At 56.1% G+C, this 27154-nt stretch overlaps 1 protein-coding gene across 2 annotated transcripts in view; it reads left to right on the top strand.

Annotated features, from left to right (window-relative positions):
* The window catches only part of CELSR3 (cadherin EGF LAG seven-pass G-type receptor 3), a 76558-nt gene that overhangs the window by 29726 nt on the left and 19678 nt on the right, over positions 1-27154 (top strand). For both annotated transcript variants that reach the window (XM_075938834.1, XM_014577431.3), the window contains exons 3-20: positions 3516-3738; positions 4631-4746; positions 6813-6901; positions 7836-7993; positions 8447-8610; positions 9745-9870; positions 11437-11606; positions 11992-12177; positions 12449-12559; positions 14489-14657; positions 15095-15236; positions 16502-16622; positions 17326-17509; positions 17715-17816; positions 22889-22983; positions 24466-24675; positions 25174-25357; positions 26508-26657. In XM_075938834.1, coding sequence (XP_075794949.1) covers positions 3516-3738; positions 4631-4746; positions 6813-6901; positions 7836-7993; positions 8447-8610; positions 9745-9870; positions 11437-11606; positions 11992-12177; positions 12449-12559; positions 14489-14657; positions 15095-15236; positions 16502-16622; positions 17326-17509; positions 17715-17816; positions 22889-22983; positions 24466-24675; positions 25174-25357; positions 26508-26657 — 2700 coding nt within the window. The remainder of the gene's footprint in view (positions 1-3515; positions 3739-4630; positions 4747-6812; positions 6902-7835; positions 7994-8446; positions 8611-9744; positions 9871-11436; positions 11607-11991; positions 12178-12448; positions 12560-14488; positions 14658-15094; positions 15237-16501; positions 16623-17325; positions 17510-17714; positions 17817-22888; positions 22984-24465; positions 24676-25173; positions 25358-26507; positions 26658-27154) is intronic.

The raw sequence follows: 27154 nt of genomic DNA, 5'->3' as shown, positions 1-27154 counted from the left end.
TGGCATGAGTCACAGCTATAGGGTCACAGGCCCAGCTCCTCCCAGGAGTTAGGATCCTAACTCCCATTGACATCTGTGGATGTTAGGAGCCTAACTGTCTTTGAGGGTCTGGGCCAGCTTTTTAGAGACCTTCCCTGGAGCTGTCCTAGGACAGGACTCTGGGAACTACAGGGCATTTCCCCTAAGGGGAAAGGGAGCCTGCTGAGCGTGGTCATCCTAGAGTCCCTGAACAGAAGTTTCCTGTTGAAGAAAGGAGACCCAGCATCCTCCACTAGTGGCTGAGAGAGCTGGGCTCATTGCATTGGGAGCCTATGCAAGCTTGTGAACTCAGGTCTGCAGGGCTAGATGCACTATGGCGTATTCAGCCATAAAACCCTGCGTGCACCAGGAGCTAGTGGGAGTTTGACATAATGCCTCCCTCTCTTCCTGGCGTTCTGTGGTTCTCCCTTCCCTCTCTGTAGCCACAGGCAGCAGCGGGAAACCCTGCTGGAACTGACATTTCCTGCCTCACAGACCATGGCAGGATTCAGTTTGTCTGAATTATGGAACAAGCAATCTGGCAGGGCCCTGTTGAAAGCCAGCCTTGAGTGGCAGGCAGCGCCACTCAGTGGCCACTCTGCAAATGACAACAGTGCATCCACTTGTAGCTGCGTGTGCCCCATCATACTGGAGAGACGAGGTAGTTGAGCTAATGTGGCTTTTACTAGACCAACTCCTGTTGGGGAGGGACAAGCTTTTGAGCTTGAAGAGCAAAAGCACATCTCTCTCAGCAGCAGATCTCAGAGGAGTAGCAGGTGTGGTGCCAATAAAAGATATTACCTCCCCCCCTTGTTACTCTAACAGCATGTGCCCAACAGATCTTGGTGTAACAGCTCAGGAAGTAGAGATGGAAAAGATCCATTAGGTCATTCGGCCCCTCTGTCCCAGGCCAATGCAGGATTTCTGCCCCAAGCCAGTGCTCCCAAGGCAAAGGAGATTGCTGCTAAAGGCAGAGAGGAGATCTTATGCAGTCCGCAGCCTTTCTGCCGAGCCCACCCTCAGAGAGCTCAGCTGATGGCATTTATACCGGTGGTTTATAATGAACGTCCCAGTCCATTAGGCAGCTGGACTGAAAGCCAAGCCCTGTGTCCTGTTCCATGGGTTCCTGGCTCTAGATTGGGTTCCGGGGAGGAGGGGGTTAACCTAGGTTCTCTTACTCAGGTGCACTAACCCCGTCCCGTCCTCACTCCGTGGAGTGGCAGCATGTGCCCGTAACTCCTCACACCACTGCCCAGGCAACAGGTTGAAATAAGGAAAAGAGCTGGGGTCAGTGCCAGCAAATGCTGACCTGCAGTCCCTGCTGAGCCTGTGTTCCCTTGACCTCTGCCAACTCTCCTCTGTCCTGACCTGCACTGCCCCTTCTGTTCCAGTTGTGGGCCCACACGCTGTGTGGCCAGTGCAGCTTGATCGACCCCTGCGGCGTGCCAGCTACTCTAATGCTGGTCCCCGCAAAGCTCTGCTCATGTCCCACAGCTCAGACCTGCAGCCTCCCTCTCTACATTCTTGGGACTCCGCAGATGCCCCTCCCGTCTCACTTGCAATCCCCCTTTTATCCAAGGCCTCTCCCCTCCAAGCAGAGACCCCTGGTAGCTTCTAGGTTGTGGACAAACCTCCTTTCGAGACTAGGCTGAGGACAGCAAACTCATTTCACCTAAGCTGTGAGCCCTGGGCTCTGGAGGAGACAGCCACCACCAGTGCTGCAGCAGAGTGTAAGGTTAGAAGGAGCCTTTGCTGTGTCTTACTGGCCTTTGCAAAGCATTTCCATCTGTGTGGGCCTCTTTGCTATGCAGCATACTGGCCTGTTAGTGCTTAGTGCCGGGGTGTAGGACCCCATTAGATGGCAGCCAGGGCTTGGAGAGGGAAAAGCTTTGGGAATCTCCAGGCCGTAAGTGCCCATCCCACCCAGAGCAGAGGGGATCTCTAGCGGCTTCTGGGGCCTCCAACTGGTAAGATCAGATCTGCTGGGCTTAACCACCAGCAAAGCCTGGCCAGGTGGGCAGAGGGGTGAGGTGCTGGCAGGGATCAGGTCACATCCCTGCACTCGGGGTCCGAAGAGAAGTGCTTTCAGTGAATGAATTGGGTGGGGTGAGGCATGTATGGGCCCAGCTGGCTGTGTGACAGCCCCTGAGACTCTGCATTAGGATTCCCTCTGGCTGCCCTCCTCATACCTGCAACTGGATTGCTCTGCTGTGTTGCATTGTGATGACTTGGGTCTGGGCTTGTCATAGGAAGAGCCCTCTGACCTGTCCCAGCCGGGAACCAGGTCTGTCCCACCAGAGGAAAAAGGGGGATTTATGGGAGGCCCTCTGCAGCTGGGGAGAGAGGAAGACGCAAGCAGGAGAGCAGTCTGTCAGAATTGCTGGGTGGTGGGTCTCTGGGGAGCAGTACAAACCCCACTCCCAGCCTAAAGGGCACTGAGTTCCAGCAGCCCCGAAGGCAGACACATTTCAGCTCGGGGCAGAAGGACTGAAACCTCAGAGCAACCCCCTGTAGCCCCATTGGGCTGGAGAGCTAGTGCTCCAAATTCAGAGCCCTGGGACGTTAGAGGCTCACCCCTGTGGTGATTAGGAAGGGTGAGGGAGGGCCTGTGCTGCTGGGGAGAGTTGCCTGCAGGCTCTGCTGCCTGCACTGGACTGGCCTGGCTGCGGCGCTGTTCTCTGGACTGTGCTGGATCTGGAGCAGGAAAGCACCCCCAGGGTACTGGAGGCAGGGTACAGGCAGGGCTGGGAAATGTCTCTTCCTTAGGGGGGCAGCTGAGCTCTGAGGCCAGGGTGATGAGCAAAGACCTGCCTTGTGCCTCTGCTGGGGTCTAGGGGAGCTCTCTTAGCTCGGCGGGAATCCTCCTGCATCGTTCAGCTGTGTGCAAGCTGGCAGGCTGTGCCCAGCTGCCTCAGGCATAGCGATAGGAAACACTTAGCCTCGGGGCGGATGGGCACCACTGAGATGGCTGAGACCTTCAGCTTTCTCCCTGGTCTGCCAATTGTGCTCCTCCACTAGGGAGTGAGAGCAGAGAGCCCTGCAGGTCTGTCCTACTCCCCCAGGGGGCAGCGTGACAGGTGGGATTTACCTGCCCACACAGAATGTGACCTGCAGCCCCCCGCCCTGTGTCTCACACAAGTCTCTCAGTGCAGCAGGGCAGGGCTGGCCAGCGCTGTGCATGCTGGGGAGCAGGGAACTGGCATGAGGCTGTGTGACTCTCACCGTCAGGGAGGCTGTTTGGCCAGCTCTCAGCCCCGTGCTAGGGGGACTCTGTACAGAGCCCGGGAAGGGCCAGGTGCCCCAGCTCAGCCTCGCCCCAGGCCTGGTGCTGCTGTGCGATGCTCATGCTGCTATGGGGAGGAGACTTGTTCAGCTGGCTGGGTCCTGTCCAAGCCACTGGGGAGCAGTGACAGTCCCTGGCTGCTGGGAGCTCCCAGCTCTGGCTCCCAGTTCCAGGTTGTGTCCTCAGCCTCTTTCTCGGTTCTTTTCCCCACCAGGTGATAACTGCGAGGTCGACACCCGCTCAGGGCGTTGCCTACCCGGCATATGCAGGAACGGAGGCACCTGCACCAACTCTGCGGACAGCGGTTTCCAATGCCAGTGCCCCTCCGGGGGCTTTGAGAAGCCCTACTGTGAAGTCTCCACACGCTCCTTCCCACCCAAGTCGTTTGTCATGTTCCGGGGGCTGCGCCAGAGGTTCCACCTCACCCTCTCCCTCTCGTGAGTCCTGCTCTTCCCTCTGCCTGGGCCTGCTGCCCTTCGAGGGGGGTGGTGTGTGCGCCCAGGGCTCTGCCAAAGCACATGGGGAACCCCAAGCCAAGGACTTTCTAGATCAGGGCCCTGCTGAAGCACCTGGAGGGACAATTGATCTGAAGGCTCCTGTGAAGTGCCTAGTGCCCGCCAGCTATGGGCATGCCCCAGGGGCCGCCTGTCCTGTGAATTGCTAAAGTGCCCAAAGCCCTCCCCTCTGAAACGCCTTGCTCCTGCCCAGCCCATGGGCCTGGGAAACATTCCATTGCGATCTATCAGACCTTCCCTCCCAGGAAAAGCTCTTTTCACATTGCTGTCAGTGGCCCCCGGCTCTCGGCTCCTCTTTGGAGCCCCGCTGGTTGAGCTGCACGGGGCCTTGGTGGGTTTCCTCTCAATGCTCTTGCTCAAATAGTTTGATGGAGTAACAGATGTGCCAGGTGTTGCTGTGACTTCCCATTCTGCTCGAGGGGCATTTCCCCCTGGGATACCTTCTACCACCCTCTATCCTCTGGAGGGTGCCGCAGGGAATCGATGCTGTGCTTATACCTCCTCCTCGGAGCTGTGTCCTGGTGTGAGTACAGAGCCCTTCTAGCAGGGAGTTTGTCCACCACTGGGAATCAGTGGCCAGCATGTGCTTGGGTGCTGCTGTCAACATCTTCCTGCAACCCCGTGTGTGATGACAACCCTGACCGCTCTGGGCTAAATGCACAATGCTGGGGGTAAATACATCCTGGAAAGCATTGTCGCAGGGGTCCCTGGCTGGTTCCCATGGAAAGGGGTAAAATAGCTGGATCACCTTATCCCCTGTGAGTCTCTAAGGGGCTTTCCTGTGAGTGCACCTGTGCTCTGCTGTCTGTGTTAGGTTCACCACTCTGGAGCGCAGCGGCCTCTTGCTCTACAATGGCCGCCTGAACGAGAAGCACGACTTTCTGGCCGTGGAAATCATTGATGGGCAGGTCCAGCTGAAATACTCCACAGGTGTGTGCACCCACATCCCATGGCCCTTGGGCGATAGCAGCAACTTGCATGAGAGCCTCTCCTCATGCAGATGTGAGCATGGAACAGCGGAGGTGTGCACCTAGGGTTGCGGATACGAGAGAGGGAGTGCACACCTGCGTGTGTGGCAACCATCGGAGATGGCAGGAAGGTGTTTGTGCGCAGAGGAGTCTGTGCGTGCATAGGATTGTGTGTGTGCAGGAGCATACGCTGGTGCAAGGAGTGTGAATGCATGCATAGGAGGGCACGTGTGTCATTGCCATTGAAGGTGGTGGAGGGCGGATGTATCTGTGCAGAAGTGATTTGGGGCTAACTTCCACTTACATTCCAAGTCGAAGGTCCTTTCAGATTTCAGGAAAGCCCATTTTTGCTGCACTGCTCTCCGGGTAAAGGGCTTGGCTCTGGGAAGAGGAAACTGTGCCCTGGTTTAAAATGGATGGCCAAACTAAACAATGGCCCCTACAAGCCCTGATTTCTGAGCCAGGGTTTAAAGCCAACTCAGTCTCCTGCCTGTTGACACCCCCAACCACATTGCCTTTTGAGGGGCCCGTCAGGCACAATAAAATATTGCACAGACGATCCAAGCTCAGCAAAACCAGCCAGCTGCAAATCCACTAATGTCCACTTCCCAAAGGAAACAGCTCTCTCCTGTGTGGATGTGATCATCTCTGGACGGGATCTCCGCTGCCGACTGGCTGCTCTCCCAGCAGCGCCTTCCTGGGGGATCATTGTCTGTCCTCCCAGACAGATCATTGTCTGTCCTGTCCTCCCCTGATGTTGTTCATCTGCTCACTAACGCTCTCTCTAAATGGCTGAGCCCTCAGCTCTCTGGCTTAGCTGCCTGAGAGTGCAGAGCGAGCCAATCCCTTTCTTATTTCGGTGCTGGGCCGGCCTCTTTCCTCTCAAATTAGCTGGCAGGCACTTCCTTTCTCTCTGAAAAGTAGCAGAAAGCTGACCAATAGTGTCGCTGCCTCCCAGAGACCTGTCTGTGCATCAGCTTTTTTCAGGAGGGCAGCTCAATGGGAATAATCCCAACAGTGGGCAAGTCAGGAAGAAGATTAATAAGAAGGTAGGTTTCTTTGCTAGGACGCCTGCCAGAGAAATACCACAGCAGACACTGTCTTATTTCATGGGGATCAAAGAACAACACTAATCACTGTGACCAGGGAGGCAGTGGCCCATCCTGTTATGCTCTGATAGAGGCCGAGTGACCTTTGTGTCTCTGAGCTGCCTTCTAGGAGGGGGCACTGCAAACGTTCAGCCAACAACTTGGAAGCTGTAACTTCTTCTGCTGAAATATTGGAGAAGGTTCAGAGAACAGCCATGAGAATGGTTAAAGGGTGGACAGCATGATTCTTGAGAACCGAGGAGATCACGCTATTTAGCTAACCAAAAAAGAAGTTAAGAGTTGACCTGATCACAATCTAAAAATACCTACAAGGAGAACAGAAGCCAGACACTGGAGGGGCTGGAAGCTGAAGCTAGACCAGTTCAAACTAGAATTAAGGCACAGATTTACCTATGTGGACGATTAATTACTAAGACCGGGGTGGACAAAATTTGGCCCTTGGAGCATCATGGAGGAATGCAGCCCTTGACCACTAAATTCTCGGAGTGTGCTCACCTCTGTACTAAGGGTTCAGGTGGGTTCCCCATGGCTGGGATTGTTTAAATCAAGATGGGTTGGTTTTTTGAGAGGTTTGCTCAAGTTTAGCCACAGCTATTGGAAGTGAAGTAGGAATTAGTTCAGGGAAGTCCTGCGGCCTGTGTTCTGCAGGAGATTAGAATAGATGACCACAGTGGTCCCTTCTGGCCTTAAAATCATGACTCTCTGTTGTTTGGACAGGTGTGGGTGGGTGTGTGCACTTATGTGTCAGTGTGTGACTCCATCAGAGTGTATACGTGGGAATGACATGGTGTGCAGGGGACCATTTGCAGGGAATGTGTGTGGCCCTGTGGATGAGCTCATGCCCTCGTCACTGAACTGCTCCCTTGTGCATGCCAACATCCATCTGTTTTACAGCGTGTAACAGTGCTGTGCTTTGCAGGTGAGTCGAGCACCCTGGTGACCCCATACCTGCCGGGGGGTGTGAGTGATGGGCAGTGGCATACAGTGCAGCTTCGCTACTACAATAAGGTACGTGCCACCTTTTGTTTTCTCTCCCTGGGATTATCCTCTTTGTCCCACTGGTGGCAAATCTGGAATTGGTGAGCTGCAAACACTGATGGAGCTTCCTCAGTCATGTTTTGGGAGGGCTGAGGGACTGGGGGTGTCCAGAACAGGAGGACCTTAATTTATGAGGGAGGTCCCTGATGGTCCTGTCTTCCAAGCCCTGACTCAGCATTCTGAAATAGACACCAGTCTTTCTGGGTCTGATTCCCTTAGCCAGGGGACACATCTTCTCTCCCTCTTTGGTCTCATCACCAATGGCAGCGGGGTCTAATTTTTCTATCTTTGTGGAAGGGATGCAGGCTCACAGGCCACCCAGAGAGAGCTGCAGATCTGAGGCAGACATTAGTTATCCTGCTGACAGGGGGATCCTGGGTAAAGTCTGAAGAGTAAATTCCATGCTGTGCCTGAAGCACATCTAGCTCCCTTGTAGGTGTCTGTGTCTGACTCATTGGGTTGCTGCTCACTGCTCTGCCTTGCCATATGGAGTCCCTATCCCATTCGCTCTCCTTCCCCAAGCTGGGGTAGGTCTTGTATTATATGCAGGATGAGAAATGGGATGTCCCAGTTAACCTACAAGAGTCATTCATCCACTTAGCAAAAGTGATTGGTTGGTACTGGGAGTGACATCGTCAATACTGATGGTCCCTGATTGGGTGGGCTGGGTCACACTTATGGAGGGCATACATCCATGAGGGAGAGTCTCTCATGCCTTGAGGACCACCTGTCAGCAGCTCACGGAGAATGGGGTACAAAAAATCCTTCCTTGTGATTGGCTGAACTGTTGTGCTCATGCTCAGTTCTGCGTCCCCACAAGGCACTGTGCATGGTGCGTCCCTTTGTGCTGAAGGAGTTGGCACTGGGGGAAGCCCCCTACTAACTCCTTGTCTTTTTGTTTCAGCCCAAGATTGGTTCCCTGGGGGTGGTGCAGGGGCCTTCCAAGGACAAGGTGGCCATCCTGATGGTGGATGACTGTGACGCGTCGGTAGCGCTGCAGTTCGGCCGTGAGATTGGGAACTACTCCTGCGCTGCACAGGGCACGCAGTCCAGCTCCAAGAAGTGAGTGTCCCGAGGGCCTGCTGCTCACTGCAAGGGGATGCAGGACTCAAGGTCAGGAATAATCTGACTAAAAGGGAGCTCTGAACTCCCCTTGGCCTGGCAGGAAGGAGCCTATACTGCTCCCACTATCAGCGTATACTCCACTTGACCTGGGAGAGCTGGGGCTCCCCCCACAGCCCTTCTCTCTGGTTTGTCCCACGTCCTGCATGCCTGGCTGGCAGGACAATGTAAAAGCTCTAAGTTACTGTTGGCCTCCTAGTGTCATGTTACAGCATTAATGAAGGGGCCACGGCATCTGAGTATGGAGCGCCCCTGGCCGTGGGCACCAAGAACGGGGCTTCCGTATCCCCAGCCAGTTATATGCACCTGCTGCTGCACTGAGGGGGACTGAGCAGTGCAGGGCTGTCTGGACCTCTGCAGCAAATGCCCCTGACAGGCTTTCTCTTCTCGTAGGTCCCTGGACCTCACAGGGCCCTTGCTTCTCGGCGGGGTCCCCAATCTGCCTGAAAACTTTCCAGTGGCCCACCGGGACTTTGTGGGGTGCATGAGAGACCTGTACATCGACAGCAAACGGATCGACCTGGCTACCTACATCGCCAACAACGGGACCTCTGCAGGTAACGCATGTATGGCTCCTCTGCTCCCTGCCAAGGCCCATAGGGCTGCACATCCTCTCTGCTGTCTCCCCAACATGGAGCTGCTTGCTAATGACAGCCCAGGGCACAGACTCCTCTGACCACAGCCAGGGCTGCCTGGCCTCTACTAGCAGCAGCTCCAGCTTCCTCACAAGACCCCGACTCTTTCCAGGAAAGAGAGAGAGAAAGAAGGAAAAAACATTAGGGCTCTGTCTACACTGGCCTCCTATTATGGAATAGGCATGCAAATGTAGCACTTTGGAAGAGGCAAATCCGCAGGGGATTTAAATATCCCCCGCGGCATTTGCATTTTCATGGCTGCCGCTTTTTTCCGGCTTGGAGATAAGCTGGAGAAAAGTGTCCAGACTGGCGTGATCCTCCGGAATAAAGCCCTATTGCAAGTAGGAATAAGAGATCCTCTGGAATAGGGCTTTATTCCGGAGGATCGCGCCAGTCTGGACGCTTTTCTCCGGCTTATCTCCAAGCCAGAAAAAAGCAGCGGCCATGAAAATGCAAATGCCGCGGGGGATATTTAAATCTCCCGCGGATTTGCCTCTTCCAAAGTGCTACATTTGCATGCCTATTCCGTAATAGGGGCCAATGTAGACGTAGCCTAGGTGTCCTGAACCCCTTGAGAGTAGAAGTTCAGTGCACGCCAGCTGTCTAATGTTCTTGCCACTGCACAAGGACCAGGACAGACAGAGCTTACTTCATATCCCATCGGCTAGTCCAGACCTGGGCCAGATTCCAGCCAGCATCCCAGTGATAAATGATTCCATATCTCACAAATAGCCCCCGTTCTAGCCTTAAATAGCGCTTTGCCGTGCTGCACCATTTGGGAGCTTCACACCTGGGAGCACATCTGGGGAATGCAGAGCCAGCCTGGGTCCTGGGTGAGTCCCTGGCAAATGTAATAAGGGGGCCTGGTTACCAGACACAGAGCATGGTGGCTATATATAGACAGGGTGTAGAGATCTCAGCTGCGGCTTCCACCTTGGAATGCTTTCTCCCCATCTCAGTGTTCAGGGTGCTGGGAAGTGAAGGCCAGGGCTGAGCCATTGCAAATAACACCTCCCTCCTCTCCCTCCCTTGGGCACGTGTCTGCAACCTCCCCAGGATGCCACGCCAAGCACACGTTCTGCGATTCCAACCCCTGCAAGAACGGAGGCACCTGCTCGGTGGGCTGGGGAACCTTTTCCTGCGAGTGCCCCGTGGGCTTCGGGGGGAAGGACTGCAGACTTGGTGAGTGAGCCCTGCAGAGAGGCAGGCTGGGGGGGCACTGGTGAAGTGGTTCCACAGAGATCCCCTGAATTCTGTCGGAAGGGAGAACCACTGGGGCTGAAGGCCCTGCATGGTCTCATCTGCACATCAGCAGGATTCACCCGACGGGCCCCCACAGTGTGTGATGTCACCAGCAGCAGCGGATATAGGGCAGGGCGAGTGGGGCGGCTGCCCCGGACCCCGCGCTTCAATAGGCCCCGCACCAGTGCCAGAGGCGCACTGGCCCATCCGCTGAAGGGCCGGCTGGCGGCTGCTGGAGGAGCGGGGGCGGGGGGGCGGGAATGTGGCGGGGCGCCGCAGCCCCACACTTTTGAAATTCCCCGGCGCTGGCCAGTACGGGCCATGTGGGGCCGAGGGAGCGTGTGCGTGGCATGCTGAAACGCCGCGCAACAGCTGAGAGGGGAGATGCCTGGGCGTGGCGTGGCGTGGCTTGGTGTGACACGACACCATGGCCCGGGACTTTAAAACCGTGTGGTCCAGCATTGCACCGCACAGTTCGGTACGTGGCCTGGAGCCTGGGCTGGGGCCGCAGCCGCCCTGCACACTGGAAGGCAGAAGGTGGATGGCAGAGGAAGGGGCTTGTGCTGAGGGAAGGGGGGGGGCAGGTCAGGAGAAGAAAGGGGAGGAGAGACAAATGCCAGGGGTTCAAGTGAAGACAATGAGGAAAAGGGCAGGAAGGGAGGTGTTAGTGGGAGGGGGACAGGATGATGCTGGGAGAGGAGAGGGTTAGGGCATTGGGAGCTAAAGGGGGGAGGGGGAGGTGCTGGGAGAAGGCTTGAAAGAAGGGGTGGGCGTGAGGAAGGCGGGGATGGAGCAAGGCATGTGTGAGGTCACGGGCATGAGGGGAATGGGGGCAGAGGGTGGTAAGGGGGCGGGCATCAGGGAAAAAGAGGGCAAAGGGCGCAGGGGCAGTGAGGGATGGGGGAGGCACCAGGAGGGTGCAGGGGTAAGGGAAGGTGCAGGTGTCAGGGGATTCTGGGGATGAAGCAGAAGGGCAGACACCTGCAAGGGAGGGACCAGCACCAAAGGGGAGAGGCAGGGCAGGTGTGTAGAGGGAAGTGTTAGGAGAGGGGATGAGGAGGGGGTAGCTCACATGATCAGTGTGGGGCTACTGGAGGAGTGGGCACAGGGGGGGACCCCTTTTTCTGTTTTTTCTCCAAAGGGGGGGGGCCCGCGATATTGTGCTGCCCTGGGCTCCGCAAAACTCTCATCCGCCCCTGGTCACCAGCACTCTTGCTTCATTTCCCAGAAGGGAAGTAGCCAGTTGCCCTGGCTACGGGTGCAGTAGAGATTGGAACAAAGAAAGAAAGAAAGAGCACCGCTTAAAGGCCGGGGTCTCCCATGGATGGCAGTGTGTGGAAGTCCCTGCCCCTCGCTGGAAAGAGGTGCAGCCGGGCTCTGGCCAGCTCAGACCCTGCAAAGACTGAGCCGTCTAGCCTCCCTTGCTGAATGAAGTGTGAGCCGGATTTAGGCTCCCCACATCGCTCCAACCTTCCCCAGGCCTCATGCTCCTGCTTTCCCTTCCAGCCATGCACCATGCTCACTATTTCCATGGCAACAGCCTCCTTTCCTGGGACTTCAAGAACGAGGTGAAGATCTCCATGCCGTGGCATGTGGGGCTGGCGTTCCGGACGCGCCAGCTGAATGGGGCGCTGCTTCAGGCTCATGCTGGCCAATACACCACCATCCTCTGCCAGGTACTGTCACTGCAGCCACACAGGCAGCGTGGCCAGCAGGGCTCCCAGGCTGTGCCCCAGGCTCTGCGAGGAATATCTGTTCACTGAATGCAGAGGGAGCCTGCCACTTGGTAGATCTGGGGGCCAGGAGCGGCTACTGCAGCTTGGGTGTGTCAGGGGCTGGTTCCTGGGACTTACTCTCCAGTCTAATGCAGCGCCAGGGCTGACGTGCTGTGCGTCACCACAGATTCCTGGCTGGTGCAGGGATGGGGAGACTTTCAGGCTGCGCTGGGGACCTTTCCCCCTGTACAGAGCACACCTGAGGGGACATGGGGAGGAAGGGGAGTAACCTGAGCTGGCATGGGCCTTGCTCACCATTTCTAGAGCTGGTTCCCTGTCTCCTCAGCTGGACTCGGGCATGCTGTCCTTCGTGGTGAGCAGAGGCTCTGGGCACACCACCAAGCTCCTCCTGGACCAGATGCACCTGAGTGATGGGAAGTGGCACGACCTGCAGCTGGAGCTGCGGGATGTTCGCAGCGGGCGCGACCCGCGCTATATCATCACCGTCAGCCTGGACTTCGGGATCTACCAGGTCAGTAGCCTCACGCCCCAGCCAGCGGGATCGCTTGGGAAGGGCCGGGGTCCTGGCTGTGGCGTGCGTAACCTCTCATCTGTCTGTCAGTCAACGCATTGCTGATGTGCCCCTCACTGGCCTCGGGGGTAGATGGGCATGCTCGGCCCCACGGACCTGACTAGATCTCTGCACAGGGTTTGTGTGGAGCAGGGAGGATGGAGACCTGCACACCCAGGCTGGGGGCCTGGGAATGGCCTGGTGAAGCTCCTGTTCTTGGCCTCTTTTGCAGGACACAGTGGTTGTTGGAAATGAGCTGCATGGGCTGAAGGTGAAGCATCTTCACATTGGGGGGATCCCAGGGTCTGGCGAGGTGCAGAGTGGCCTGCAGGGCTGCATACAGGTGAGTCCTCAGGTCCAGCAGCCCCCCACACTGGGCAGGGTTCAGAGAGAGGAAATCAGAGTCCCCAGGCCTAATTGCTGAGGCTGCTCCTAGAGCCTATTCCAGATGAGCACAGAAATCCAGTCCAGGGCTCTCCGTTCCCAGGGGCTGCAGCTAAAGTATTCAAAGTTTGCAGACGATAGTAAACTGCTCAAGGTAGTTAAGACCAAAGCAGACTGTGAAGAACTTCAAAAAGATCTCACAAAACTAAGGGTATGTCTAAACTACATCCCTCTGTCGACAGAGGGATGTAAATTAGGCTAATCAAAAGTGCAAATGAAGTTTAAATTTAAATATCCCATGCTTCATTTGCATAATCACATCCCTGTGGTCTTTTGAAAAAGGGCATTTCAAAAGTGAAACCATTATCTAGACATGGGTCTTTCGGGAAAAAAAACCCTTTTTCAAAAGATCCTGTAAAATGAGGAGTACGGGATCTTTTGAAAAAGGGTGTGTTTTTTTTAAGAACCGCATCTAGACGGTGATTTCACTTTTGAAATACCCTTTTTTGAAAGACCACTGTGATACAATTATGCAAATGAAGTGTGGGATATTTAAATTCCTTCTTCATTTGCGCTTTCAATTTGCCTAATTTATATCCCTCTTTTGACAGAGGGATGTAGTTTAGACATACCATAAGTGATTGGGCAACAAAATGGCAAATGAAATTTAATGTGGATAAATATAAAATAATGCACATTGGAAAAAAATAACCCCAATTATACATACAATATGATGGAGGCTAATTTAGCTACAACTAATCAGGAAAAAGATCTTGGAGTCATTGTGGATAGTTCTCTGAAGACGTCCATGCAGTGTGCAGCAGCAGTCAAAAAAGCAAACAGGATGTTAGGAATCATTAAAAAGGGGGTAGAGAATAAGACGGAGAATATCTTATTGCCCTTATATAAATCCATGGTACGCCCACATCTGGAATACTGCATACAGATGTGATTGCCTCATCTCAAAAAATATATACTGACATTAGAAAAGGTTCCGAGAAGAGCAACTAAAATGTTTAGGGGTTTGGAATGGGTCCCATATTAGGAGAGATTAAAGAGACTAGGACTTTTCAGCTTGGAAAAGAGGAGACTGAGCAGGGATATGATAGAGGTCTATAAAATCATGAGTGGTGTGGAGAAAGTGAATAAGGAAAAGTTATTTACTTGTTCCCATAATATAAGAACTAGGGGCCACCAAATGAAATTAATGGGCAACAGGTTTAAAACAAATAAAAGGAAGTTCTTCTTCACACAGCGCATAGTCAATCTGTGGAACGCCTTGCCTGAGGAGGCTGTAAAGGCTAGGAGTATAACAGGGTTTAAAAGAGAACTAGATAAATTCATGGAGGTTAAGTCCATTAATGGCTATTAGCCAGGATGGGTAAGGAATGGTGTCCCTAGCCTCTGTTTGTCAGAAGATGGAGATGGATGGCAGGAGAGAGATCACTAGATCATTACCTGTTCTGTTCACTCCCTCGGGGGCACCTGGCATTGGTCACTGTTGGCAGACAGGCTACTGGGCTGGATGGACCTTTGGTCTCACCCAGTACAGCCATTCTTATGTTCTTATATTCTTACGTTAACATGCTTCAGCCCTGAGGGCTCTGAAGGAATAGAAGGAGACTTCTGGGTGGAGCCACAGGATGTGAGCAGGAAGGAAGGGGAATTGATGGGAGCAGCTTAGCAACGTTTGCTGGGTGACTGGGAGTGCAGTTCTAGAGCAGCCCTTCTTAGATCTGCAGAAGTCAGCGTTGCTGATCAGGATGGAGACAGGATCCCTGCCTTAGAGCTGAGCTGGGTCACCCAGGCCGGGCTCCTATCACTGAAGCCCTGAGCCTTGTTCCTGAATGAGCCTGGCTTCACCATGTATTTTTGGCTTGGCTTGCAGGGGGTGCGCCTAGGGGACACGCCCTCTGGGATGGCATTGCCCAAGCCCAACAGAGCTTTGAACGTGGAAGCAGGATGCAGCGTGCCCAACCCCTGTGAGTCCAGCCCTTGCCCGGCCAACAGCATCTGCAGGGATGAGTGGCAGAGCTACTCCTGCGTGTGCCAGCCAGGTAGGGGCCATCCAACAGAGCGGCAGGCAGCTCCGGCTTCCTTTCACTCCCTGTCCCCCTTTTCTCATCTCTCTCCATTCTGTTTCTTCTCCCTTTGCCTGGCTTGTGTCTTCTCTCTCCTTCTGCCAACACTCCCGGGGGCTTCCCTCCTCCCCCCGCAATGCTCCCTTGGGCCAGCCCACTATGAGCAATGGGCCACTTAGTAGCTTTCTGGGAGGCTAAAACCCAGTCGCAGCCCGAGACTGGAACTCCCCTCAGAAAGCAGCAGGCAGGAGTCTGGGTTTGGCTCACTAGGGAGCGTAAGGCCTTGTGATCCACCTGAATAGACTCTCTTCCTCTCTTGCCTATACCCCAGCCCAGCTGCATTTTCCCAGTGGTTCCTTCGGTAGCCACGACGTCTCACTCCCTTTGGTAAAGGTCTGTGTCTGCCCCCCCAGGGTACTACGGCGGGGACTGCGTGGACGCGTGCCACCTGAACCCCTGCAAGAATAAGTCGGCGTGTCGACGGAAGCCTGGCTCCCCCCTTGGCTACGTGTGTGAGTGCGGCGGAAACCACTTCGGGCAGTACTGCGAGCACAGGTGAGCCCCAGGGCGGCCCCTCCTCGGCCGGGCTCTCGTCAGCACCAGGCCCCTCGCAGGGATCCTGATGCTCAGAGGGTGTTAGCGCTGAAGTGAGGGGTTGGGATCAGCCACTGCTCGTTTCTGCCCCGCTCATGTCAGACTCCTCCCTTTGTGGCATTTCCAATGCCTGGGGAGGAAGCATCTGCGAAGGAGGATGGTGACCTCCGGTGGCGAATAAGCTGCAGCAGCAGATAGGCACTAGCTGGTGATTGGTCCTGTTCTGGGTGTTCCCTCCCCCGGCTGTCCTGGGAGGCAGAGCCCCCTTCTGGCCAGTCAGTGCAAGTGCAACTCTGGTTGTGCTGGCTTTGGTTGCCCCTCCCTGTACCCCATTCTGCTCCTTCCTAGAGACCCCTTATTGCGTTTTCTCTCCTTATGCCTGAGGGAGGGTTGAATCCATCTCTCTTTGGTGCCCATCAGTGCTGTTCTGAACATTGTCCAATGGGGCTTCTCAAATGCAATGCAAGTCCTTCCCTCCACACCCTGCGGGTAAGCCTGCTAGGAATGTTACCATGTGGTCACTTGCACAATTAACCGATAATCCCAGGCTTATTGGTTAATTCTAATGGTTACATGCACCCCCTCCCCCTTTGCTGCCTCTGTTTGAACCCAGCTTTTAACCCCCGGCTTTCCATGCATGCTGGCTCCCATGGAGCCACCTGTCCCTCTCCCCGCCCCTGCGCAGCTGCCTGTGATAGAGAGGCAACAGCGTGGGGGAGCCAGGCAGGAGCTGGTAATGCAGGAAGCTGGCTTTCATTCTGGTTCCCTGAACGTACTAGCTCCCATGGAGCTGCCTCCCCTGCTCCTCCTCCCGGTGCTGCTGCCTATCTCAGGCAGCAGCACGGGGAGTAGGTGGGCGCCAGTACACAAGGTGAGCCAGCTTTTAAGCCGGCTTTCCATGCATGTCAGCTCCCACGGAACTGCCTGTCCCCCCCCCCCCCCTTGGTGCCCCCTTTCAAGTTGGCTCTCTGCCTCTTAAGCCAGTGCTCACTGGGAGCCAGTTTAAAAGCCAGCTCCCTGCGAGCACCGGCTCCCGCCTGCCTCCCTGCCCCCTGCATGTAAATGTGTAACCACTAAAAAAGCCTGCTGCCTGCTGGGGTCAAGCCCAGGAGATAAACTCTGCTCCCAGTCGCTCAGATTGTCAGTGCTGTGATCACTCACGAGGAGTGTCAGGGCAGGGTGGGGAGAGAGAAGGCTGCCAGGTGACTCTGGGTTTCCTTCCTCAGGATGGATCAGCAGTGTCCAAAGGGCTGGTGGGGGAACCCGACCTGTGGGCCCTGTAACTGCGACGTGAATAAGGGCTTCGATGCCGACTGTAATAAAACCAACGGGCAGTGCCACTGTAAGGTGAGGAGTAGCACACCACTCAGGCACTCAAGCCCTGGCCCTCATGCCATCCCTACGCTATCCTGCACTGGCCACACCCCTCGCACACACCCAGCCTGTCAGCACCATCCGTAGTCCCTGTCCCAGGTCCTGCCAGACTCCATTGCTGGCCAGCTGGAGCAAAGTGTGAATTTCCTGAGCCCCCCTTGCTCCCTGTGGAAACCTGTGGGTGATGGATGAGGGAAGCGACAGGCAGGTGGGAGGTGGGACGTAGTATTCACAGAACTGGGGAGGCCTGTGTGGAAGTTGGGAGGAAGGTGGAAGAGTCTCTGCATGGGCTGCTTTGCACAGGCTGGTCCTGATCCCCAAGCTGGGGAAGTGCCCAGTTAGCGCATGTTAAGTTGAAATTTAGATACCTGTCTCCCTCCCCACTCATGCTGGCTGACTAGTGCTCTTCCCTTTCCCACGGTGCCCTTCCCTTGTCTTATGCACCCCTCACTCTTCCCTTGGACCAGGGGTGGGCAAAAGGGCCTCTGCCACCCACCAAGAGGGTTGATCAATTTTTGAAGTGTCCTCCTGTCTAAAATTATTGCCCACCCCTGCCCTGGACCCTTCCACCCTGCCCTGGACCCTTCCACCCTGCCCTGGACCCTTCCATCCTGCCCTGGACCCTTCCACCGTGCTGCTCTCCCCTCCCCTGATTGGTGTGTCTAACCGCCTGCAGGAGTTCCATTACCGCCCCAAGGGGAGTGACACCTGTCTGCCCTGTGACTGCTACCCCATTGGCTCCTCCTCCCGCTCATGTGACCAGGAAACAGGCCAGTGCCACTGCAGGCCCGGAGTGATTGGTCGTCAGTGCAACAGCTGTGACAGCCCTTTCGCAGAGGTGACCCCAAGTGGCTGCGTGGGTGAGTTTGAAGACCCACGAATGTTGCGCATTGGACAGCAGTGTGAAGCCAGAACGGCATTGCCCGACCCTGAGCTCAGGCACTAGAATCCCTGCACCCCGGGACATTCTCACTGCCCTTGATACGCTCCTGTGGGACACTGCGCTGGCACAGACCCCGCCCCTCTGCTCCCACCTAACCCCAGTTCCTTCCTTTTCATTCGCAGTGCTCTATGACGGCTGCCCTAAAACCCTGAGAGCTGGTGTCTGGTGGCCACAGACCAAGTTTGGGCTCCCAGCTGCAGTGCCTTGTCCCAAAGGCTCCTTAGGTAAGTGATCCCCCTTACTTACTGCGGAGGGACATGGCTGGAGCCCTTAAGGGAACATCCTGCCGTGTCCCTCAGCAAGACAGGACCCCCTTAGCCTACAGCAAGGTTCTCAACCCCCCTCGTGACCAGCTCCTGTGGCTAGCACTGCCCCAGGCAGTTAGGAGGAAGTGCTGGGCTGGTCAGATGGGAGCTGTGGAGTCCCACACCTCTGGGCTGGGAGGTACAGAGAATTGAAGTGTGAGGGGAACGGCCACTGTCCTGAAACAGAGAGCGGGAGAAGTTGTGAGAACAGAGAACTGCACGGACCCTGTTCCAAGCGGAGCGGTGGGGCTGCAACGTCACAGTGAGAGCCAAGCTACGGGACTCGAGTTGCTCTAGGGGTCTTCTCCACACAGAGAGGATTGCAGGGGCACTTCTGTGAGCAGCCGGGATGCAGGCCCGAAACATACAAACAGCAGGAGGGGCCAAAACGCCTGGGAACAGCCTCTACCCCCACCTATTGGTGCACCCACTGCTGAGTGAGCAGATGCTTCTGGCACTGCATCCTGAGACACAGAGGAAGGTTCTCCACCCACAATCCCCCCTCCTCCTCCCTAGCTGCAGAGCAGGACAGCCCGGTCAGCTGTAACTGTCACAGTGGGGCAGAGGAAGAGCCCAGGCCAGGGAAATGACATTTAGCACCTTGAATAGCACCTGGAAGCAAACCTGAGTCAATGCAGAGTGGGGGTCTGCGGTTGCCCAGCTCTGTAGGCCCCTCTGCACAGCAGGCTGGCAGCCGCACGCCCCGCAGCTCCTCGAAGGCCTCCCCTGCTAGAGCGTGCAGTAGCGATCCAGCGGACGCTGACTTTGGACAGTGCCACATCAGAAAGGGAGAGCAGCAGCCTCCAGGCAGTGGGAGATGGGAATCCCTGGCTTCTGGGAATCCAGAGCGGTTCTGAGCCTAGGAACCACGGAGCCAAAAAGGAACAGTCCCTGCCCCCCTCCTCGGCGAGACCTTTCCCCAGAGATGGGCAGTCTTCTCCCACTGCAGGTTTCAGCTTCTAACCAAGTCGCTTCTCTTCCCCGTTCTCGCTCCCTCCTCATCAGGTTTGCGGGGTGCAGGTAAGGACCCAGTGCTGTCCCATTTCCCTCACTATGTGTTGCAAGGGCTGCTCTGTGTGGCTTACCATCCCCCTCTCCTGCCTGAGGCCCCATGCTTCCAGAGCTGCTGACTGTGTTACTAATGCTGCACCTCACGTTGGCTCCCCTTGACTGCCGTTCCCATTCCCGGGCAAACTAACCTCAGAGATTAGACTGCAGCCAGACACTGCTCCCCCTTCCCTCCCACACCCTGCATCTTGCTGCCTTTATGCTGTCTCATTGGCTCTGGATGGCTGCAGGGCTGGGATCTCTTGAGTGTTGCTGTCCCTGGGAGATGCATGAGTGGGACTTGGCCATGGGCTACAGAGGAGCTCCACATGTTTAGACTCTGAGGGGCAAGGACTAGCTGCTGGTTGGTTCACAGGGTGTGACGGGTGTCAAAGGCTAATGGGCACTTCCCTCCAGATCAGAGGAAAGGAGCTGCCCTCTCTCAGGGAAAGCAGGTGGAGGGCCAGTAGAGAGTCTGTGGGAAGAAGTGACAGCAGGAGGGCTGACCCAGGTGGAGGCTGTGTGTGGCCGAGGCAGAGGATCCTTTGCGGTACATGAAGAGCAGAAACCAATCGGCAGCTGTCAGAGAAGAGCTCCCTGTGCCTGGCAGGCTGGCTTATGCCCCGTAGGCCAGAGCAGCTGGGAAGCACTGAAACCCATGACACAGCTTCATCATGTTGCGTGTTCTAGGAGTAGAGTGGTCCCCAATCCTACCTCAGATGCCATGGTGGCAGTCCACCCTGCTAGGTGGGAAGGGCCGTTCTCGACTGAGCACGTCACAGCGGGAACCTTGATAAAGGAGGCCAATGACCAAGAATATTCTGCAGGATCCTACCTAAAATATGGCAACTGCACAAGCCCACAGGGATTGCTAAGGGATAGAGGCTCATTCTTCTGCTGAAGGGAGGGCAAGAAGCAGAGATGAGGGAGAACAGGCATCCCTTTGCTAGTGGCTTCTGCCACTGAACCCTTTCTCTCTGGCCGGGGTAGTTGGGTTGCTGCTGCTGTTGCCAATTTGGAGGAGAAGAAGCTTGTAGGACAGGGGGGACACTAAGGTCTGCAGGCCACATCCGACCTGCTGGACCCTTCAGTTTGGTCCCAAGCTCCCACCAGGGAGCAGGGCTGGGGACAGCCTTACCAGGAGCAGCCAACCCAACTCCCGGGCAGTGCAATGAGTGGGGAAAACTAGCCCCTGGCCTTTCTCTTTCTGCCCCACCCCAGCACCTTGACTGCACAGTCAGAGTCTCTGGAAGTGGTCAGGGGGCGGGGAGCATGGGGTTAGATAGGAGGCAGGGGGTCCTGGAGGGCTGGTCAGGGGGCGAGGAGCAGGGGGTGGTATGAAGGAAGTCACAGGGGGTGCTGAAGAGGGTTTGGACGGGGGTGGGGATAGGCCACGCTTGGCTGTTTAGAGAGGCACAGCCTTCCCCGACTTTCCCTAGCTGGCCCTCCATACAATTTCCTTAGCGAATGTGGGAAAATCTTTGCCCAGCCTTGCAGTAGGGAAGATCGAGATGATGGTGATGAAGGCGTTGGGAGGCTGAACATGGGAGCTCCTTCAGGCCAGGAATTCCTGCGCTCTCATCCTGGCTTTCCCACCAACCTGTATGACCCCAGGCAAGTTGCTTCCCCTCTCCAAGCCTCAGTTTCCCCATCAGTAAAACAGAGAGAATGACACTGACCCCGCTGCGGGTGCAGGGCGAGTTAGTCACAGAGCACTTCGCCCCACCTGTGCTGCGCCTGGGTTTCCTGCTGGCGCTGCTCCCGTTCAGGACATTGCCGTGGGTACTGCTAGGGCAACCCATGGCCATCCTGCATGGCCTGCTTCATAGGACAGTGGGCTTGGTGGGGTGCGAGACTCACTGTAGAGTTGGTGATGCACTGGCTGCTGCTGATCATTGGGCAGCTGCTTTTGGGAGGGATGAGGTGGACTCTTCCGGGGGGTGGTTCATGAGGATATTGGATATGCAGGTGGCTTTTAAACCCATCTGATTGATAGCACATACTGTATTATTTATATTCCCAGAGGTGCCAGGCTTCAGCCAGGATCAGGGCCCTGCTGTGCTCGTCGCTGTCTGCACACACAGTGGGACATGAGTGTGGCCATGGCAGGAGCACCGGGAGGGAGCTCGCCTAGCGCTCTGTGTAAACCACTTCCACCAGGGGAGTAGCTCACAGGTCGGGAGCACGGCTCTCGGCTCTATAGCCTGGTTTACACTGGTGCTTTACAGCACTGAACTTTCTGCACTTGGGCGGGGGCGGGGGGAGTTCAGCCAGAGAGTTGCATTGCAGTCAAGTGGCCGTGTAGACATGGCCAGAGAAAGCAACTGGCATAACTATGCCGGCATAATTACACTGCTGTAGCTATACAGGTGCAACTCCCGTGTGGACCCTCATTCCAGAATGTGTGTGGCCGCCCGGGAGATACCAATCTGACTAAAGCAGGAAAGTCACAGCACTGTGCTTGTGCCAGTAACATTCCTCATGTCAGAACGCTGGAAGGAGACAAAAGGTGGGGGGGAGAGATGCTGCGTCCCAGCAGGGATTCCAGCAAATGCAGTCAACAGTCTGGGTGGACGTGTCAGTTGTGTCTTTAGTCAGCTGCAGAGCTGTATCTAAGGGGGATGCAGGGCCTGGGACATCTCTTCCCTTTACCCCAGGCCTGCCCTCATCCTGCTTCTTCCTGCTTCTGCTCCGCCCCCACCCTGTCCCCACTTCATCCCTCCCCCCAAGCCCTGCCCCTGCTCTGTCCCCACCTGCCTCTTCCCACCCACTCCACCCATTTCCCCAAGTGACATGACCTGGGGGACCACTGGGAGGGGGGCTTGGGGTGGGAAGCAGAACAACTCAGCCTCAGCCTACTCCACTGAGCTCCCCTGAGCCCAACTCCCGTCTGTGTCACTCGGGGGAAGAGAATGGAGTGGACTGGGGCTGGGTCACACGGCTTCCTCACACCACAATTGAGCAGAATGATCCAGCTCGGAGATGGTGGGGTGGAGAAGGCTGCTGGGTCACTCCACTTCCCGGGGCTCCTGCCTCTGCTGCAGAGGGGTCTGATCCCCTGCTACTGGCCCCATGCTCCTCTGATAATCTCGCTGGGCCCTGGGGGGCCCTCCCAAAGCATGTGGCCCAGGGCAGCTGCCCCAAACTATCCTATGGCTTTGGTCAGCTGTGGGGGTCAGATGAGCGCTGGGGGAGGTACATACTTGTTTGTCAATATGCAAATGTGCATAGACTTGAGCCCCACTACCCCCATGAATTACTTACTTGTTATTTGCTGTTTGTTGTTCCCCTCTCTGGGTGTGTCTACACTGCAGCGGGAGCTCAAAATAAGCTACGCAATTTGAGCGACGCAAATTGCATAGCTTATTTCAAATCAGTTTCAAAATAGCTTATTTTGAAATTTGGCACCATCTACACAGCACTTATTTCGAAATAAATCACTATTCCGAAATGTCCCTGACTCCTCGTGGAACGAGGTTTGCAGGGATGTTGCAACAGCAAGCCCATTGTATTTTGAAATAACCGGCTTGCTCAAAAGATGCAGAATAGCTATTTCAATCCTTCCGGTGTCCCGAAAGAGCTCTGAGTGTAGACGTAGCCTCTAAGAGGTTCAGTCGGTCAGTCACACCCTGTGACGCGAGTAACCAATCACAACCCCACACACAGGCAGCAGCTTCTAAACAACCCACCGTCTGAGAGCATTTTCCCAGCTGTTGGGTGAATTGGTACAGAAAGCGGGACAGCGCACAGACAGACTCGCTAAGCACAACTCGCTAATGGAGGCCAGTTGGCTTCAGAATGGGCTCTGGCGTTATTGCCTGGCGCTGTTCTGAGTGATACCGCCTACGGCGCAGATTAGCTCTGGGAATGACACTGTTCTCACCAGCTGGGAAACTCTGTCCCACGGCTCTGAGTTCTGAATCTCCAATGCCCCCTTCTTTCAGGAGCAGCAATTCGCCACTGCGATGAAGAGAAAGGTTGGCTGGAGCCCGATCTCTTCAACTGCACGTCACCTGCCTTCAAGGAGCTCTCGACATTGGTAACTGCCCTCTTCGCTCCTTCCCTGGGCTGTAGCTTGTTGGAAGAGTGTAGCCCTGGCAAGCAACATTTTCTCACTTTGGCTCTGCACTCACCCCGCACCCAACAGCAGAGCTCTTTGGAAAATCCAGTCCCAATGGTGGGTGCTGAGCACTTGCAAATTCAGCCTTAGAGGTGACCAGAACATGACCCTGCTTCCAGCAGGAGCCCCTTTCAATACTTGGATGCTCCAGCCCTGTTCTTCCTTGAAACCGGGATTTTATTTGAACTAGAGTTTGTTTCAATTTAATATGTCAGACTGTCACAGTCACCAACTGCCCCAACAAATCAGGGCATCTCTCCCCACCCAGCATTCAGAGAGAAAGCGTCTGTAATCCTAAGACAAAAAACAGGACTGTGTAGCAGTTTAAAGACTAACAAGATGGTTTATTAGGTGATGAGCTTTCATGGGCCAGACCCACTTCCTCAGATCAAATAGTGGAAGAAACTTGTCACAACCATATATACCCAAGGATACAATTTAAAAAAATGAATACATATGAAAAGGCCAAATCAAATTTCAGAACAGAAGGGGTATAGAGGGGGGGAAGAGGAGGAGGTAAATGTCTGTGAGCTAATGATATTAGAGGTGATAATTGGGGAAGCTTTGGCAGGGGCGGATGAGAGCGCCGTGGGGCCCCAGGCAGCACAATTTCACGGGCCCCTCCCCTTTGACACGGCACATGCGTGGGGTTTCTGCAAGCACGGGGCCCGGGGCAGCCGTCCCACTCGCCCTGCCCCAAATCCACTGCTGTGCTTCGGGAAGCACGGGACCAGCGGGGGACTCAAGCAGTTCCCCGCTGGCCCCATGCTCCATGTGGCCTTTCAAAGTAGCAGCGCCACCTGGAGCACAGGGTCTGGCCACAGGCTTTGAAACAACTCTGTGTGCTCCCCCCCCGCCCCGCCTTGCTGCCTCTTTTGGATAGAGGCAACTACCGGTAGTCATTCACATCCCTACCTGAAACCACATTGGCTATGTCTACACTGTGGAGCTTTTCTGGTTCACAGTTTGCGTATCTTTTTCCGACACAACTCTGCAGTCTAGACATAGCCCTTGAAACCTGTGTGTGACGTTGACTAGCGTTCCAGTTGAGGGGGGATCTACAACTACCAGGCCCTCTTGCCCAGAGTTAAATGACGCGCACCTGCGATCAGGGGTTTCTTTTTTTTTCCATGGGGAGCAGGTTGCTGAGGCACAGTTTGCTGCCCTCTCGACCACCTGCCGTTGGCCTTGTGCCCGTGCCTAGAGAGAATCCTTCCATTGACAGGCTTGCACAAATGGCCAGCACAGTCCAGGGGCAATTGGAACCCCAAAGCCAGCAGCTGGGTCTGTAGCGCATCAGCCTTTCTCCCTGTTACCCCTGGGTTAAGCTGGGGAGGGAAGGGCGAGATTTTCACTCCACGTCGCATTGCTTCATCCCCTCTCCCGTCTGCCTGCTGGCAGCTGGAGGGCCTGGACAGGAACGAGACGGAGCTGAACACCATTGAGGCGAAGAAGCTGGCCCACCGGCTGCGCGCGGTGACGGACCAGATGGAGCGCTACTTCGGCAATGACGTTCACATCGCCTACCGCCTGCTGTCCCACCTGATGGAGTTCGAGAGCAGGCAGCGCGGCTTCGGCCTGACCGCCACCCAGGACGCCCACTTCAACGAGGTGAGCTGGGAGGAGCCCTCCTCCTCTCCTTCCCGCTGAGCAAGCCAGAGCTCATTGGCGCTGCCCCTCAACTAGCCCCAGCACAGCTGCCTTCCCGGCATCAGCCTCCCCAGCCCGGGCCTGCGCTGCACGGGTCATTCTCTCAGGTGCAACCTGTCATGGCTTGTGAGCCCTCAGGGGTGGTGCCTGCCCCCTCTCATTGCTCCGCCCCTTCGTTACTCTGAGGAGCGAAGGGTTGTGCAGTCCATGGAGGCCAGGGGAGAGCCAAGGGGTGTGACCAAGCAAGGGCCAGTGTGGCTGGAGTAAGGAAACCCTTCCTATATGGCCAAAGGTTGCAGCCGGGGATTGTCTCCTGCTGGCGTGACACCCAGCTCTGAGAACGCCCTGCCCCCTCCCGCCCGACTCCCCTGTAGCAGGCAGGGAAGAGCATGGAGAGAGGAGGCTTAGAAGATTTCAAAGGAAGGGGTTTTACCTTCAAGACTCTCCCTCTGTCTGCAGAACCTGCTGAGGGCAGGCAGCTCTGTGCTGGCCCTGGAGAACCGGGAGCACTGGAACTTGCTGCTGCAGAGCGAACACGGCAGCGTGGGGCTGATGGAGCAGCTGAGAGAGTACACGGGCACGCTCGCCAGCAACATGAAACTCACCTACCTCAACCCCCTGGGCGTGGTGACCCCCAACATCAGTGAGTAGAGGTGAAGCTGGTCGGGAGACCCCCAGAACAGCCTGGAGTGCTGCAGGGCAGGGTGCTCTGTCCTCTGAGTCAGCAGGGGTGCTGTGCTGCTGGAGGGGATCTAAAACCTGCCCACCCCCACTTCGGATCACTAAGACTCTCGCTGCTCTTTGCGCGAGTTGTAGTGTCACCCCTTCAGTCCTGGCCAAACGTGGTGGTGGCAATTGTAGCAGTTCCACCCCAGTTTATGCCCCCTGCAGTGTCAGCTACAGAAGTTATTCCTCACTGCCCTAAACTCTCTCCCAGGGGAGCCGCAGCCGGTCGTGGTTAGGGAGGGTGAGTCTGCCACAGGAAAGTTGCTACCCTCGAAGGTATTCCCAGTCTAACACAGAGCCCTGCACAGACCCAAAATTGGCGCGCACATCTGCATCTGCAGAAATTATCCGAGGATCTCTGCACGCACATCCACAGACGTGGATACCTGCAGATGCAAAGCAGAAAGTCACAAGTTTGCACGGTTCTACATCCAAAATGAGCATCCGTATCCATATCCACAAAAATGAGCCATGTGCAGAGATAAAGCAGATACCCACGGAGGCGCAGGGCTCTGTCCGTGCCGAAAGGCTCCACTGACCACAACCTTCCGCAATCCCTCCTAAGTCCTAACACAGCAGAAGGGGCCATCGTACCCTGGGCAGCCTGCTATCGGGGTTCTGAGGTCTGGATGGCTGACTGGTTCCACCCTCCCCAAACTCACAAGTGGATCTGGGCTCTGCATCCCTAGACGTCTCTCTCACACGGAGCTGGGTCTCTCCTGTGGCCCCATTAGGGAGTGTACAGGGCAGGGCACATATCAAGGCCCACCTGGTGAGCACATTGCTCCTGAGAGTGAGTGCAGCTGGACTCCCTCCTCACCCCCACAGCGCTGATCCCTCCTTCTGCTCTGCAAGGACAAGTGAGACCAGGGCTCTGCCAGGGTCTGGGCTAAGCCCATTGTCTGCCACTCATGGCCTCAGGCACATTTGAATCGGTTCCTCCAGAGGTAGAAGCCGGCGTGAGCACCCTGCATGCTGAGCCCCTCCCATTGCTCTCCAGCCAGAGTACCAAGCCTGCGCCCTGCGCTGTGCCAGGCCCCTGATTCCTCTGCCTCCTCCCCACGCAGTGCTCAGCATTGACCGCCTGGAGAACCACACCCACGTCCGGCGGCGCTACCCCCGCTACCACAGCAGCCTTTTCCGGGGGCAGGCCATGTGGGACCCACACACCCACGTGGTGCTCCCGCTCTCGCTGCTTGCACCCCCCGTGGGGAAAGGTAAGTGAATGCCTAGCCTGAGCCCCAGGGAATGACGTGGGGTAGTGGCTGCCTGCCTCCCCTGCAGGCGTGTGGGCCTGCGTGCACGCCCTGCACTATAGTCAGTACCCTGCACCTCCGGCACAGGCGCTGCAGTCAGGCAGCTGGCGGAGGGATGTGCTGCCAGACACCCAGCCTGGGCTGTCTCCTGAGTCTGTCAGAGACTCCTCTGCTCCAGGGCCTGGGAGAACAACTGTGAGTCTCATCCCAAAGGGCCCTTTCCCAGGTCGAGAGAGACAAACCCCCAGGCTCGCCAACAGGGAGAGGGGGCAAAGGGGGCAGTAGCTCCAGGGCCCAGCAATTCAGAGGGGCCTGGGGCTCCTGGCCGCCACCACTGCTACTGTGGCAGTGGCCAGAGCCTGGGGCCCTTTAAATCGCCACCAGAGCCCTGCGCAGAGGACTGGGGTGGGGTGCAGTGCAGAGGGTTGACTGCCCTTGGCCCCTCCCCTTCTGCCTGA

Source organism: Pelodiscus sinensis, chromosome 11 (genome assembly GCF_049634645.1).
Source record: "Pelodiscus sinensis isolate JC-2024 chromosome 11, ASM4963464v1, whole genome shotgun sequence".
Classification (NCBI taxonomy): domain Eukaryota; kingdom Metazoa; phylum Chordata; order Testudines; family Trionychidae; genus Pelodiscus; species Pelodiscus sinensis.
This window is presented reverse-complemented; position numbering and strand designations above follow the sequence as displayed.